The sequence below is a fragment of the Pongo abelii genome, chromosome 22 (genome assembly GCF_028885655.2).
Source record: "Pongo abelii isolate AG06213 chromosome 22, NHGRI_mPonAbe1-v2.0_pri, whole genome shotgun sequence".
Taxonomy (NCBI): Eukaryota; Metazoa; Chordata; class Mammalia; order Primates; family Hominidae; genus Pongo; species Pongo abelii.
In genome coordinates this window covers 54,427,046-54,444,109 of record NC_072007.2, presented here as the reverse complement: position 1 = coordinate 54,444,109, position 17,064 = coordinate 54,427,046, and the positions used below count along the sequence as shown (strand labels likewise).

The window sequence follows — 17,064 nt, the reverse complement described above, 5'->3', positions numbered from 1 at the left end:
CACAAGAAGCTAGAGAAAGCTAAGATAATTTCTGAACCCTCCCTGACCTATCGGCAGCACCGGATGTAACTGGTCACCTCCTTGTCCTTGGGATGTTTCCTGCTGTCCAGGACCCAGCCACCTGCTCCCCTCACCCCTCGCTGTGGCTCCCTCTGGTCAGACGGCTGCTTCCTCTCATTCCCCCAGGCTCTCTGCTGGAGGCCGCAGGGCTCAGCCCTTGGACTTCCCTGTCTACACTCACTATTCCCTCTCCGGGATGGAGCCTATCTACACAGCATAACCACCACACATTTAGGACTCCAGCTCAGACCCGACTCTGGCTCCAACGGCAAGCACAGCACCCTTGTGTGGACACCTAACAGACAGCTCAGGCTTACACGTGGAAACCCGAACCCCAAACCTTTCCCACAAAGTGCTCCACCCACAGTCTTTCCCATTTCAGTCAGTGACTGCTCATCACATTCAAGACTCCTAAATCCCTTCAAGACATCCCCAGGCCCTGCAAAACCTATGTCCCCCACCCCCACCCCTTCCCAGCACTAGCCCTCTGGCCTCACTCAGCTCCACCACCAAGGCCTCCTCACTGCTGCTCACGTGTGCGTGGCAGGGAGCTGCCTCGGGGCCTGTGCGCCGCCCCATTCCGAGGCCTGGAACACCTCCTCTTCCTCCACACAGCCACATGGCTTGCTCTCCAAACTCCTTCGGCTCTGGTTAAGTCCCCAGCCCAGGCAGGCCTTTTCTCCTCCTGACCCGCGCGGCACCCCACACCACCTCTGCCTCATGCCTCTCTCTCGCCCTAGCATCTGCGTCACTTCCTTTCCTGTATCTCCTCCACTGTCACACAAGCTCACAAGAATCGTACACTGACGGTGTCCCAGCATCACGGAGGGCCTGGCACCTGTCTGTGCTCAGTAACCTTTGTTGAATGAGAAAATGAAGAGACGGCAACAGGTGGTTGCTTTCTGATCTCCATTACCGCATATTAAAAAGTAAAGACCAGGAGGATGTGCACGCACATAAACCTCCCCTGACATGGTCAGGTCTTTGGAATCCAGTTCCACCCCATGTATTTGTGGACATTATTCCCAGACCCCTAAGGGCCCACCCAGGTCCCACTCACTAGGTGAGAACTGAGAGCTCTCCTTTGTATCCTGTTTCCCCTGAAAACAGTGGTGGGCTGTGTTTTGCAAGAGAAACTGCTAAGTTATGTTGAACCTCATTTTCTTTGTGAAGTATTTTCAAGACTGAGCACTCTAATAAACTAATCTTTTTCTTTTAAATTGTGATTAAAATGTATGTAATATAAAACTGACCATCTTAACCATTTTTAAAAGTACAGTTCAGGCCGGGCGCAGTGGCTCACGCTTATAATTCCAGCACTTTGGGAGGCCAAGGCCAGCAGATCACTTGAGGCCAGGAGTTTGAGACCAGCCTGGGCAATATGGCAAAACCCCATCTCTACTAAAAATACAAAAATTAGCTGGGCGTGGTGGCACAGACCTGTAATCCCAGCTACTCAGGGGGATGAGGCAGGAGAATCGCTTAAACCTGGGAGGTAGAGGTTGCAGTGCGCTGAGATCACGCCACTGCACGCCAGCCCTTGGTGACAGAGCAAGACTCCATCATGAAAAAAAAAAAAAAAAAAAAAAGAGAGAGAGAGAAGAGTACAGCTCAGTAGTGTTAAATGCACTCATACTGTTGTGCAACCAATATCCCAAACTTTCTCATCTTCCCAAACGGAACCTCTGTCCTTTATTAAACACTCATTCCCATTCTCCCTCTACCAGCCCCTGGCAGCCCCCATTCCACCTTCTGTCTCTGAACCTGAGCACTCGAGGGACCTCACATAAGCAGACACAGCATCTGTCCCTAAGTGCCTTATTTTACTCGGCATCATGTCCTCTAGGCCCATCCATGCTGTAGTGTGTGTCAGAATTTCCTTCCTTACTCATTTTAAATTCTGAACTAATCTTAGACTTACAGAAATATTGCAAAAAAAAAAATTACCTAGTTTCCATATAGCCCTTACTCAGCTTCCTGAACATTGCCATCTTATATGACCGTGGTACAATTGTCACAACCAGAAAATTAACCTAAGTATAATACTATTAACTAAATAGCCCTCATTGGAATCTCAGTGGTTTTTCCACTGATGTAGTTGTTTCTGCTCTAAGACCCCACCCTCAACCCCCAACCAGGCCAGAGCTGTTGCTTCCTTCAGCCCCTGCAGTCTGTCAGCTTCACAGTCTGTCTTTCACTGCCGTGGCACCCTTGAAGAGAGCTACGTTGTCTAATGTCCTTCTACTTGGGTTCATTTGATATGTTCCATGACTGCTGTAAGATGATCATTTTTTACAGAGAAAAGACGCTAAGTATTTCTCAGCACATCTTACCAAGGATTTCATGAGGTGGACACAGCTTCTCATGGGCGGAAGCGGCCTTAGCATTTCATTCAGGTGGTATGTACCTGGTTTCCCCACTGTGGAGTGGCTACTGCTCCCTCGGTAGCTGACAGACATCTTGGGGGGCCACCGTGAGACTATGCAAGCCCACCTCTTCTCAGGCCTTTGCCCACCACCCCAGACACCCATCAGTAATCCTGCCTCCAACAGTTCTTGCTGGGGCACTGGCTTAAAAGTGATTTTCTGTTTTTCTTTCCTTCTGCGTTTAAGTGGTATTCTTCTGTATGGAAGAGTTGACCCTTCTCCTCCATTTATTTATTTAACCGATGACTTCTATCGATACAGACTCATGGATATTAATTTTATTCCATGGGTTAAACCCCGACTCTACCCTTATTTATTCTGTCGCTGAAACTGCTCCAGCTTTGGCCCCCAGAGGCTCCCCGGGGCAGTGTGTGTGTCCTTTTCATGCCCCATCTGCTTCCACGCACTTCCTTTCTAGTCCTAAAGATATTCCAGGTTTTTTGTTTTTAAAAACTCTGCCAATGAGATTACCACGAGAGGTGCCTTAGAAAGAAAGGAGGAGAGAGGGAGGGAACAAAGGAGGGAGGGAGAGAAGGGAACTGTCTAGTTCTGTAATGAGTCAAGTACCTGAACCATGAAATATTCACAAAAGCTCCAGCCCGGCTCAGTCCTCTTCTCCCTCAAGGTTCTCATGTCATCCTCAAACTTGCCTAGGTTTTTGGTAAAAGACATAAGAAGCAATGTCCTGAGTTTGGTCAGGAAGGCATTCCAGGATTCCTGAGTTCGAGAAGAGTCCTTCAAGGGGTCGGAGAGCACAACACACCTGCAAAGACATGAACAGACTATCTGGGAAAGACCCTCCATGCACAGCGCCACGGCTCAGAAGCTGCCATTGTCCTGAGCGGCAATTTCGTTCCTTCCTCCTCCTTTTTTTTTTTTTTGAGACAGAGTTTTGTTCTGTGGTCCAGGCTGGAGTGCAGTGGCAAAATCTTGGCTCACTGCAACCTCCACCTCCCGGGCTCCAGTGATCCTCCCCAGTAGCTGGGATCACAGGCACGTACCACCATGCCTGGTTAATTTTTGTATTTTTTTGTAAAGATGAGGTCTTGCTATGTTGCCCAGGCTGGTCTCGAACTCCTGGGCTCAAACAATCCTCCTGCCTCGGCCTCTCAAAGTGCTGGGATTATAGGCATGAGCCACCGCATCTAGCTTCTTCCGTCTATAAACAGTCAAAAACATGAGGCAGGCAGTAAGAAACCAGGTTAGGAAAAGGCTTCATCACGAACTGGTCATGAACATGAGCAGTAAGTTCTACAGAAATTCAAAGGAGAGTTTGCTATAGAATCAACTGGAAAGGGGGAAAGGGATTTACATGAGCCCTGAGCCAAAGACGCAGGTCTGAGTTCTCTGTAAAATAATGTGATCACGCCTCACTCAGTTCCCTGCCGCCTTCAAAATACATTTTGGTTCCTTGGGATCGACAGGATAAATTTAGATTTCTCAGCACGGCACACAAGGACCACAATGTCTCACTTTACTTCCTCTGCTTCCCAGCTCAAGCCTGCTGACCTTCTCCCGCTCTCCTCGCTTCGTGAGCACATTCCTTCCACACAAGCGTGGCATGTTCACGAACCTCCCCCATCACCATCCCAACAGCTCTGCCCACACTGCTGCTAGGCTGTGGGCCTCACAGGAAAACACTCCCCTTCTCTGGACCTTTATCCCTCCCACTAGCCTGTGAGCTCTTGAAGGGGAGGGTTAATAAACAATTAACAAATAAAGGTTTAGAACATGGCTTAACATATAGGGCGGAACAGTTTAATTACAAAGAGGCTGAACCCATGATGTAAAAAGGTCAAACACACGAAATTACACAAAGTTCCCAACAGATTTGGACAAGGCAATGTATTTATCTGATAGGCTGGAAATGGTAAATGTCTTTAGCCGTAGTCATAGTAATCTAGAAAGATGATTAATAAATCTGAACTCAGAAATAATTTTAAAACATTGATTCTATGAGCTTCACCAGTTCTCCTTAGTAAATATTTTACTTGAATTACCAAAAAGTAGCAAAATGAACTGACTCTAAGCTCCTTTTCTCCGTGCCCCAGCATATCCTTTGGAGGCATGGCTAAATTCATGCAATTATAAATCAGTGGACAAAACAGTGAAGCAGCATACACTCTACATGTTCCACCATGTGAACAACCAGAACCAAGAAGAAAACTTATAACTTGGTGGCTGGCTTTAATTCCATTCAATCTACCCCACTGCACACTTCCTTCCCCCAAAGACAAAGGGACCAGAGCCGCTCACTCCAAAGGTCCCCCAGAAGACTAACGAGTATTTATCCACAGTAGGAGCTTGCTAGAACCTATGAGTTAGGTAGTTTATCCTTAAGGCATTCTCAAGGATTATAGTTACCAACATTTACTCCCGACCAGAAGCGAATTCTCCTGTGCACCTACGGGGTGAATGGAAATGGAAACTAAACAAGTGCCAACCACCAAAACAGTAACTGTTTTCAGAGATCAATCAGATACACAGTCATGAAATGTCCTATCTCTATTAGATCCTGTTTCTACATCATCATCAATTTTTTTTAAGTAAAAAAGAACTACACTTCAGAAGTTCACATCAAGCCTAAATCATTAACTCAGAAAAGGAGAGCCCAAAACAACGAATGAAGTCAGGGATGGTGGGGCCAATCTGGAGAGCAGTGTGATTCCCCCAGGCACACAGACTGCAGGGGCTGGAGGCACATGTGGAACAAGGGGCTCCCGGCTGCAGCCTCAGCGAGTCACCATGACGGCTACTGCTGTCACAAGTCACACTGCTGATAACAAGTCAACCCTTGTCTCTACCAGCCTCGTACTTAGCAAAAGCCCGAAAAATGCACAAAATCTGTTACCAAGCAATTTTCCTTTAGGGAAGGTATTCTGAAATAATTAAGGATGCTCACAACATTTGAGCTAGAAAAGTAATCTAATATTGTTGTTTATAACGATAAGTAAGCAATAACCTAAGTCCAGCAGCAGAATGCATAAATAACTTACGGCACATTAATACTATGGAATATTATCCACTCACTAACACTGAGAGTCTGGAAATGCATTTATTGTTTGTGGAAAATCTTTACAATATATTGAGTGAAAAAAACAAGTATAAACAACACATAACGTTATATTAACTTAAAATACACACACATATTATGTATGCATAAAGAAAAAAAGTCTGAGAAGTTACATACCAAAATACTAAGAGTTAATATCCATTTTCTTTTTGCTCATTACCTTTTTCTAATAATTCTACAATGAGCATGTAGTGTGCATAATCAAAATTAAACACCAGTCTAATGTTGAAAAATAGTAAGCCACTTAAGGGCCAAGTGTTGCCATATTTTCAAAGGCCAGAAATTATACTGGGTAATAAAACAATTGTCAAAAAAAAAGTAAAAAAACAAAACAATTGTCAATACAGACTCTATTAAATTCAAATTTATGAAAATCTCACCAAACTCTTTACATTAAAAAAAAAATAGATTTGTTAAGAGGTGGCTTTAAATTAATAAAAATCAAATGGTAGAAGGTATATTTAAACCTACTCAAGATGAAATGTTGAAAGTTTTAATAAATTACATTTAATGTATAAAGAATAGTCATTAAAAAGCAAGTTTGTTTTAAATAGGCTCAGTAGAAACATATTGGAAATTAGATAAAGATTATAAACACACTTAAAAGTAATCAATAGGTACCTTGCAAAAATTATACAATTTGAACATTTCACAAGTTGAGACTAATAGACCTCATTAGCACCCATTTGTTTACTTAATAGAATCCCAAATAAATATGATTTCTTTTGTGATATTAATAAAAACCTCCAAGGCCACTTGGTTTTGATTCCTAGCCCTGCCTCAGTGGTCTCCCCGTCAGCGCTGGCCTGCACTCCCGTTAGGCTACAGAACAGAGTGCTCCTCCTGCCAGGCTTCATGGCAGTCCACTCTCTTTTTCAGAACAAAAAAATGTCAGTACTTGAACCACAGAGAGAGCATGGACACTCAATCATGTAGCATCTTGTTAAATGCTAAGCTGATTCCTTTTGATTAACTAATTTATGAGTAACACACCTTATAAAGAAGTTTCCATAAGTCCAAATTGAATGAAACTTCTCTAAGATAAACCATAAGCTCAACTACCTAATTATTTAATTCAAAACATTAAAAAAAAAAAAAAAGCAAGTTTGAACATTACTATGTATCCAGTATTGTGTGGAACATGAAAAAGGCACCCATCCATAGCTCCTCCCGCTGAAGAACTGCCACTGAGGCATGGAGAGTCACATGACAGAACAGTGCAGGGCCCTGTCTGTTTGGGGCTGCAGGCTGCACTCGCACTGCCTGCCCCTGCTCCTCCCTTACCCCCCATGCGTCCTCTATTTCTCAGCCCATCTCTGCTTTCTCAGTGAGCCTCCCTTGGCCCCAGAGAAGGCCAACTGCCCGGCTGTAGGCTCTTGCAGTACTCTGGAGTCCTCCATCTGAACCCTCACCACCATAAGCATGGTGACCACGGCTATAACGACCTGCTGGACCAGGGCAGGGTCCAGGTTCGCCGCTGAATCCCCAGGCCCTGGGTGAGTTCCAGTGCTAAACTACGAGATACCGACCATCAGTTATAGAGGAGTTAACGTGCTGGCTGGCTCAGCTGGCAATGGCATCACTGAAGAGAAAGGAAGTGAGCTACTCCAGGAGAGAGAGCAGGGCAAGGTGGAGAAAGCCCATACAATCTATTAACTGCCAAAGTTTCAGGATTCCCTTTCACAGTTTCTGAAGGGGTTAGATCAGCATTTTATAACGTGTGTTCTTAAGAACTCTCAGGAGGTGTTAAGGTAGAGAAAAAAACACAGGTGCTGTCATTTAAAAAAAAAAAAAAAAAACCTTTAAGGACCCCTGTTCTACAGAAGAACTGCAAGAGTTGCTGCTGTCAGTCTTCAGAAAGGACCCACCAAGACGCCTCCCAGGACCATGGGCCCAAGACCCGCTCCTCCCAGGCAGCACACTCGGGGGATGACTGCTTCGAGTTCTTTGCCTGCCTGAACAGGAACTCCACAAGGACAGGCACCAGGTCTCCTTGACAGCACCCCATGGATGCTCACTCAAGATTGCTGAGTAAATATTTATTACTATCCAGGAAGCCAGCAATCTGTATCATGTCAAGTATTAACCAAATGAGGTAAAATTAAAGATACACTTACCTGTCACTCTGTTTATTACAAAAATCATTTCTTATTTTGTCCACAATAGAGGTCCGGGGAAGGATGTTGGTTTTGTTTTTTTTCTTGGCATCATTTTCAACTATCACTATTAACCAGTCCACAGAGCTATGAGCCTTCAGAACATTCTGCCACTTGGTGAGGTCATCTTTTACTGTAGCTTTATACACTTCGGTATCCTAAAAACAAACAAGTCACTGTGAAAGCAGGTTAACTAATGCCCTTTAGTTTATACAGCAAAATGTGCCTAATAACAGCCTACAATGGCCACAATGTTTTAAAGCATCAGGACAGGCTCGGGACTTAAACTGAATAAAAAGCACAGCGGCCTAGCAAGCGTGCTCTGTGGGTCTCAGTGCTGCACGCAGGCATGCACGATCCCCAGTTCTCACAACCCCAAGGGATGTGAGTGTCTCAACGATCCAGATGAAGAGACTGAGAGTCAGAGGGTTGAGTGAGCTGCCCACAGCACTACTGTCTGTTAGGCAAGTCAGGGCTTTAAAACCCAGGTCCACTATGGCCAACAGCTCTAGGCCTAAGCACTACATGACTGCCATCCTGCTGTGTGCCATGCCTTCGTCTCAGGAGGCAAGCTGGCTGTCATGGCACAGCCCGGACTGCCCACAGGAACCCCAGGCAAGCTTCCCGGCAGCTTCTACCACAGCCTCTGAGCTCTGTACCCCTGGGAACCACCCCAACCGCAAGTCTGCCAAGGCCATCTCAGAGGCAAGCAGCTACAGCTGTGAGACCTCAGAAAGAAGGCGACCTGCAGCTTCCGCAAGGCTGCTCTACTTCCCGACAGGCAGCAGGGAGCCACGCCATCCCAGAAATCAATCCTGCTTCTCACGCAGAGGCCCAAGCATGAGCCTGCCAGAGAAAGGGCCCTTCCTACATACATGCCAAGGCCTTCAGCTTGGTTCTCTTCCATAAAGAACCAGGAAAACAGACATTTTGCCTATTATCACTTATAACTGCCCTTCTATTCCAGAAATCCACTCAGAAGAGTCCAACTCCATTTAGATTTAGAAAATCTAAAACCAAGATACTTATTTCCAAGTTAGGCACTGACAATATCTGGACACAGTAACTCACAGCTACCATCTAAATCAGTGCTTTCTCCTCTTTTGCTAGTTCCTCACTGTCCTGCCCTAATTCCTCTGGACTTTCAAGTCACTCTTGAGTAACACTCAGGCAGAGAGAAGCCAATCAGAGTATCCACGAGTGAGTTAAATCTTAAATCCTGGCCGGGCACAGTGGCTCACACCTGTAATCCTAGCACTTTGGGAGGCTAAGGTGGGTGGATTGCCTGAGCTCAGGAGTTCAAGACCAGCCTGGGCAACACGGTGAAACCCCATCTCTACTAAAAATGGAAAGATTAGCTGGGCGTGGCGGTGTGCACCTGTAGTCCCAGCTACTCAGGAGGCTGAGGCAGGGGAACTGCTTGAACTGGGAGGTGGAGGTTGTAGTGAGTCAAGATCGCACCACTGCACTCCAGCCTGGGTGACAGAGTGAGACTCCATCTCCAAAAAAAAATACTAAATCCTAAATTCTGTATCCAGCCTCTCTTTTGGTTTAATTAACTAAATAAAAAGTTCCAAAAGGCAGTACTTCTCATTTGTATCCTGATTTTTAAAACTGCTACGTCCTGATTTAAATTACAAATATCATACAATCTGAAAAGATCTTTTACTTTGAAAACTGAGATTAAAACCATCTGGTAAACTCAATTTTCTGCAAATAAATATCCAACAGTAACTTAATTATCTAGTGCATATTTTCCATAGCATGGCAGTTCTTGGGACTTGAAGCATAGATTTTACAGCATTGGTGAACCGTTCTGTGCTGAAAGCCCCAACACGCCATGCCTGGAAGCAAAACCAAAAGGCCAACAGGGCCCAGAGCCTGTGACTGCCAAAAAAATACACATAGCACCCAGCTGCCCCCATCCACACATCACAGGTGAGCCATCCAAGGAGCTGCTGGAAGCCTCTCCACCTCTTACAAAGCCACCAAGAGCCCTTTACCTGGACTCCTCCCCACGCCCACCCCAGAAGGAGTCCTGGCTCCAAGTTGTCCACACCGGGCAGGGGCTGCCACATCCCAAGGGGACACTGGAGCAGCTCTGCTCAGTCAATTTGCAGGAACTCTCTAGAAGAAACCTCACAGAGCATGAGGCAGGACAGAGGGAGTACAGAGAAGTTCCACATAATTCTGGGGCAAACCGGTTGGCAAGATCCAGCCTATCACTCATCCCAGCGAGCAAACAAAACGACGTGTTAAAAACGACTCTGTGACTCTTAAGAGGACCAGCAGAGCCAGTGAAGCTAAGGGTCTCTAAAGAAAACAAAGTCCCCCAGCATGGCCAAATAGTGAAACCCCATCTCCACTAAAAATAGAAAAATAGCCATGCGTGGTGGTGGGCGCCTGTAGTCCCAGCTACCCAGGGGGCTGAGGCAGGAGAATTGTATGAACCTGGGAGGCGGAGGTTGCAGTGAGCCGAGATCATGCCACTGCATTCCATCCTGGGCAACAGAGCGAGACTCCATCTCAAAAAAAAAAAAAAAGAAAGAAAACAAAGTCACTACAGGAAAACCCATGAGCAGTGGGTAGGAACACATGCAGGACCCAAGAGCCGAGTCAGAGGGGAAGGCTCCAGCTCCAAGACAGAGGCAGCAGCCAGGGGCAGGGCATCAGGGCCCAAGGTGGGCAAGCACAGCAGGCCGCCCCAGATACCAGAGCTCAGCAATGAGGAGGGTGTCCAGGTGGCAGTAGAGGGAAGTACAGAACAAGATGTGAGGCCCCAAGTGAGATGATGAAGGATTTTGGGGCTGGCACAGGGGTATAAGGGTATAAGTGGTATAAGGGGCCAAGCAGGGCACAAAGAGCATCCCCCAGACAGGGATGCCTTTTTATTCAAGTCCCGAGCCTGTCCTAATTGCAGATCAAGTGAGGTGAGGAGGAAGTCTGTACCAGGCACACTGCCAGGCAAGTGTGGGAATGGGCATCCACCTGCTGGGAGCAGAGCAGCAGTGACAGGAGGATGGTCATTCACAGAGGGATTACTCCCATCAGAAACACGGAGGAGAACCAGCGCCTGGCTCCTTCATGTGGAGAAGGGAGTTACAAACATAGAAGGGAGGAAACCAGGATCACTCTTGCAGTGCTAGACTGAAATGGGCTCGTGTGTGTACATGTATGTATGTACGTACACAAGCAGCTACACACGAAATACAGCTGTAAATGTGTGCACGTACACGTGTGGGTGTACACACATGTGTTCTCTAGCCATGCCCACTGAGAGCTCACCAGCAAAGCTCTCCCCTAGCTCCAGGTCCTGACTTCTAAATACAGTTTCCCACTGGAAGGAGCCAGGGCTGAGCCCTGAGATGAAGCAAGAGGAGGGATGAGCCCAGAGAGTACTCAAAGAATCAGTACATTCTCAGTACATCAGTACAGAAGCCAAATTCAGAACAATCTGCACATCAATATTAATTATTAATACTATGATAGTAATAGATTACACTCCATCAAAAGCTAGAAATCAATGAGTGAACTGCTAGCCAAGATGAAGTGACAGGGACTAGATTTACACCACCGCCTGAACCAACCAAAAAAAAAAAAAAAAAAAAAAAACACAGGGTGGGCATGGTGGCTCACACCTGTAATCTCAGCACTTTGGGAGGCTGAAGTGGGCAGATCACTTGAGGTCAGGAGTTCAAGACCAGCTTGGCCAACATGGTGAAACCCCGTCTCTACTAAAAATGCAAAAATTAGCTGGGCATGGTAGCGTGCACCTGTAATCCCAGCTACTTAGCAGGCTGAGGCAGGAGAATTGCTTGACCCCAGGAGGTGGAGGCTGCAGTGAGCTGAGATCTCACTACTGCACTCCAGCCTGGATGATAGAGCAAGACTCTGTCTCAAACAACAACAACAACAACAAACAAACAAACAAAAAACAAAACGAAACACCAAAAACCAAGAAACATGAAATCAGTGGTTTTCAAGACCAGGACACCAAGGAACAAAGGACAATGATTCCTCCCCTCAACACTCAGAGATGGGAAACAAGCCCAGCAAGCCCTCTGGGTGCCCACCAGAGGGTGGGGAGGGCGGGCGGGGACAGAGGGGAAGCTGGCAGACTCCCTGAGTTGAGGACACAGAGCCCAGGCCAGGGAGATCAAGACAGCTAGACTTCCTAGGACTGTGTTGGGAGAGGAGAGAAACACAGTGAGTAACGTAGACCGGCACAGGGCCCCCGAGTATTCCACAGGGAACTGATGAGTAAGTGCATGCAGGAACCACCCATTGCTGGAACAGAACCCGCAGACACGATCAGAGGCACCCATGCTTGGCAGTCACACAGGGCAGGTAACAGAGCTGTCCCCATAGGCCAGTCTGGAAAACCAGAGGAACTCAAGACCGTCTTGCCTCGGCTGTAAGGAATAATTTGTCCTGGACTGATCACTGCTCCAGACCTATCAAATCATAAAGCTATACTCAAAAGGAAAAATCAGTCAATAGAAATAGCCCCAGTAATGACACAGAAAGCAATTAAAAGAGTTACAGTAACTACTGTCACTTAGTTATTTCATATGTTGAAGAAGGTAGTGAACTGAAGTGAAGAAGACACATGGAAGATACTTAATTAAGAAAAAGACCCATATGGAACTTTTAGAGATGAAAACCTCAACATCTAAAATGAAAATATACTAAGTGGAATGAGAGCCGATTAGACACTGCAGAAGAAAAGGTTAACAGGAAGACAGAGCAGCAGCAATTACACAAATGAAACACCAAGAAAAAGGGAAAAAGGACTACAAAAAATATCAACAGATTATCAGTGAGTTATGGAACTACATGTAGCGCACACACACAGAATCCCTAGGAGAGGGAGCAACAGAAAAACAATCTGAGGAAACAATGACCAAAAATGTTCTACATCAGGCCATGTGCGGTGGCTCATGCCTGTAATCCCAGCACTTTGGGATCACTTGAGGCCAGGAGTTTGAGACCAGCCTGGCCAACATGGCGAAATCTCATTTTTACTAAAAATACAAAAATTAGCCGGGTATGGTGGCACGCGCCTATACTTCGAGCTACATGGAAGATGAGGCACAAGAATCGCTTGAACCCAGGAGGCAGAGGTTGTGATGAGACAAGATGGTGCCACTGCACTCCAGCCTGGGTGACAGAGTAACACCCTGTCTCAAAAATAAAATAAAATAAAATAAAAATGTTCCAAATTAGATCAAAACTATAAACCCCAGGCAGTTTGAATCACAGTGCACTGAAGGAGTAGGTGGTGGGATCTCGCCATGGGTCTGATTAGCCCTTTCTCTGCCTTGCTTGCTTGAGCTTCAGCAGAATTCAAAATGGCTTGGCAGTAAGGTGGGGAAGGACTCCGGAAAGGCCAAGACAAAGGCGGTTTCCCGCTCGCAGAGCCGGCTTGCAGTTGCCAGTGGGCCGTATTCATCGACACCTGAAATCTAGGACGGCTAGTCATGGATGTGTGGGCGCCACTGCCACTGTGTACAACACAGCCATCCTGGAGTACCTCGCCGCAGAGGGACTTGAACTGGCAGGAAACGCATCAAAAGACTTAAAAGTGGCCGGCTGCAGTGGCTTATGCCTGTAATCCCAGCACTTTGGGAGGCTAAGGCAGGAGGATCACCTGAGGTTTGAAGTTCAAGACCAGCCTGACCAACATGGAGAAACCCTATCTCTACTAAAAATACAAAATTAACTGGGCGTGGTGGCTGCCTATACTCCCAGCTACTCGGGAGGATGAAGCAGGAAAATCGCTTGAACCCGGGAGGCGGAGGTTGCAGTGAGCCAGGATCGTGCCATTGCACTCCAGCCTGGGCGAAATTCAATCTCAAAAAAAAAAAAAAAAAACTTAAAGGTAAAGCGTGTCACCCCTCGTCACTTGCAACTTGCTATTCCTGGAGATGAAGAATTGGAGTCTCTTGTCAAGGCTACAATTGCTGGTGGTGTCACTGCACACACCCACAAATCTCTGACTGGGAAGAAGGGACAACAGCAGACTGTCTAAAGGATGCCTGGATTCCTTGTTTCTCAAGACTCTAAATACTCTACCAGCTGTCCAGTGCTGGTGATTCCAGTGGACTGCATCTCTGTGAAAAACACAATTTTACCTTTCTGTAATTCTATTTAAGCAAGTTAGAAGTTTAATTAGCTTTCCAACCAACCAAATTTCTACATTCGAGTCTTAACCATATTTAAGTGTTACTGTGGCTTCAAAGAAGCTATTGATTCTGAAGCAGTGGGTTTTGACTGAGTTGACTGTTTTTTAAAAACTGCTCGGATTTTAATTGTGATGCAGAAGTTATAGTAACAAACATCTGGTTTTGTACAAACATTATTTTCTCTCTGGTGGATATGCTCAATAAAGGTCATATCCACCCCCACAAAAAAGAAAAAAAATAAACCCCCAAACCCCAAGTACAAGAAATACGAAGAAATCTACACCAAAGTATACCATAATCAAACTGTTAAAAACCAATATAAAGAAAAAAGTCTTGGCCCAGCGTGGTGGCTCACGCCTGTAATCCCAGCACTTTGGGAGGCCGAGGTAGGCGAATCACAAGGTCAGGAGTTCGAGACTAGCCTGGCCAACACGGTTAAACCCCGTCTCTACTACTAAAAATAAAAAAAAAATTAGCTGGGCCTGGTGGCGGTCACCTATAATCCCAGCTACTCAGGAGGCTGAGGCAGGAGAATCGCTTGAACCCGGGAGGCGGGGGTTGCAGTGAGCCGAGATTGCTCCACTGCACTCCAGCCTGTGCAACAGTGCGAGACTCTGTCTCAAAAAAAAAAAAAAAAGAAAGAAAAAGAAAAAATCTTAAAATGCAAAGAAAAAAAGCCACTTTATGTACAAAATAACAAAAATAATAATGAAAGATTCCTCATGGGAAACAATGGAACCCAAAAGAGGTGAAACATCTTTAAAAAAAATTGTCAACCTAGAATTCCCTAACGAGTGAAAATATTTTTCAAAAATTAAGGCAAAATAGACTTTCCCAATGTACAAAAGCCGAAAGAGCTTACCATAACGGACCTGCACTACAAGCAATGTTACAGAAATCCTTCAGCCAGAAGGAAATCCAGACCAGATGAAAACCTGGATCTGCACAAAGGAAGAGACAGCAACAAAGGCCAGGCACGGTGGCTCACGCCTGTAATCCCAGCACTTTGGGAGGCAGAGGCAGGCGGATCACAAGGTCAGGAGTTCGAGACCAGCCTGACCAACAAGGTGAAACCCCGTTTCTACTAAAAATACAAAAATGAACTGGGCGTGGTGGTGTGCACCTGTAATCCCAGCTACTCAGGAGGCTGAGGCAGGAGAATTGCTTGAACCCGGGAGGCGGAGGGATTTTAAAGAAAAGGAACAGACAGCAATGGAAATGGAAACTGGGTGGGTAAATATGTGCAGTGGCTCACACCTGTAATCCCAGCACTTTAGGAGGCCCAGGTGGGCAGATCACCTGCGGTCAGGAGTTCAAGACTGGCCTGGCCAACATGACAGAAACCCCATCTCTACTAAAAATACAAAAAATTAGCCGGGCGTGGTGGCAGACGCTTGTAATCTCAGCTACTTCAGAGGATGAGGCAGGAGTATCGACTGAACCTGGGATGGGAGGCAGAGGTTGCAGTGAGCTGAGATCACCCCCACTGCACTCCAGCCTGGACAACAGAGCGAAACTCTGTCTCCAAAAAAAAAAAGACATGATTTTCCATTTTAATCTCTCCAAGGCATAACAGACTGTTTAAGGCAAAAAATAGTAACAATGTACTATGGGGTTTTAACATGTATAGAAGATGTATGACAACAATAACAAAGGCTGAGAGGGAGAAAACAAATCAATGACACAAAGTTCTTATATCATGCATCAAGTAATATAATTCATATTACTTGAAGGAAGAATTATGCTGTTACAGATGTACTCTATAAATCCTAAAGCAACTACTCAACATAACAAATAGTTTTACTTTTAAATCTAAAATCCTAAATATTATCAACTTACTCCTTTTTTTAAATAGACGATAATCAAGATTTGGAAAAAAAAAGGCTATTAGAATGTAATTTTAAGAAAAAAAAGTCTCATTCAAAATGGCCACAAAAGCTAAAGCTAACAATAAAAATGTAAAACTTTTATGAAAAATAAGGGCAGAAAAAAGTCATAAAGAATGGAAAAACATACATACCACATTCCCTGATTCAAGAAGACTCATGATTAAAATTCTTCTCAAATGAATTAACAACTTATTCAAGGCAATCCCAACCAAAATGCCTCCAGCCTTCTCTTTTTCAACTGATATTCCGGTTATCTACTGCTGTGTAACAGCCCACTCCAAGCTATAGTGGTGTAAAACTTTCTTTTGCTCACAGATCTACAACCTATAGAGGATTTGGTGGGAACCAAGGTCTCTGCTCCACCTGGTGTCAGCGGCGTGTTGAGGCTGGGAGCTGAAACACACAGTGGGACTCAGCTGGGGCAGGCTGAACACCTGCAAGTGGCCTTCCCACGGGGCTGCTTGGCTTCCCCACAGCATGGTGGCTGGGATCTAAGAACAAGCACCCCGAGAGAATCCAGCAGAAGGCACGTTATCTTTTAGGACTTCCTCTCAAGCATCACAGTGTTGCTTCTGCCACAGTCACAGGCCCACCCAGATTCAACTGGAGGAAACACAGGCCCAGCCTTTCAACAAGGGAAAGTCACTGTCACATAGAGAGGAGCATGTGGGATGGGTATGCTGCTACAGCCATCTTCAGAAAATAAATCTGGACACTCGACATGTGGAAGGGAAAATCTAGACGGCCACAAGGTTTATTTTAAAAGAAAGATATTGATACATATTATAAAAGTGTAATAGGCCGGGCACGGTGGCTCACGCCTGCAATCCCAGCACTTTGGGATGCCGAGACGGGTGTATCACGAGGTCAGGAGTTTGAGACCAGCCTGGCCAATATGGTGAAACCCTGTCTCCACTAATAATACAAAAATTAGCCGGAGGTGGTGGTGGGCGCCTGTAATCCCAGCTACTCAGGAGACTGGGACAGAAGAATCGCTTGAACCCAGGAGGTAAAGGTTGCAGTGAGCCAAGATCAAGCCACTGCACTCCAGCCTGGGCAACAGGGTAAGACTCCATCTCAAAAAAAAAAAAAATTAAAAGTCTGATTCTGACACAGGATAGACAATGATCAATAGAACCAAAGTGTCTAGAATACTGTCCATACAGGATGTTGGTTTAAAATAAAGGTGACATTCCCAGTAAGTGGAGAAAAGACACACTATTATGAAATGGTGTTAGACCAATTTGCTATGCACTCAGACAGTAAAATTAGACC

The 17,064-nt window shown here is 45.6% G+C and overlaps 1 protein-coding gene across 6 annotated transcripts in view; it reads right to left on the bottom strand.

Moving 5' to 3' along the window:
- TRAPPC10 (trafficking protein particle complex subunit 10) overlaps nucleotides 1-17,064 on the bottom strand; it is a 96,018-nt gene that overhangs the window by 46,063 nt on the left and 32,891 nt on the right. For 4 of the 6 annotated variants that reach the window (XM_063720825.1, XM_054542614.2, XM_063720826.1 and 1 more), the window contains 2 exons: nucleotides 7,677-7,873; nucleotides 3,054-3,249 (listed from right to left, as the gene is read on the bottom strand). In XM_063720825.1, the coding sequence (XP_063576895.1) occupies nucleotides 3,054-3,249; nucleotides 7,677-7,873 (393 nt within the window). Of the gene's footprint in view, nucleotides 1-3,053; nucleotides 3,250-7,676; nucleotides 7,874-17,064 lie in introns of those variants that run through there. The other 2 variants (XM_009234013.4, XM_054542615.2) reach the window with 2 other exon arrangements.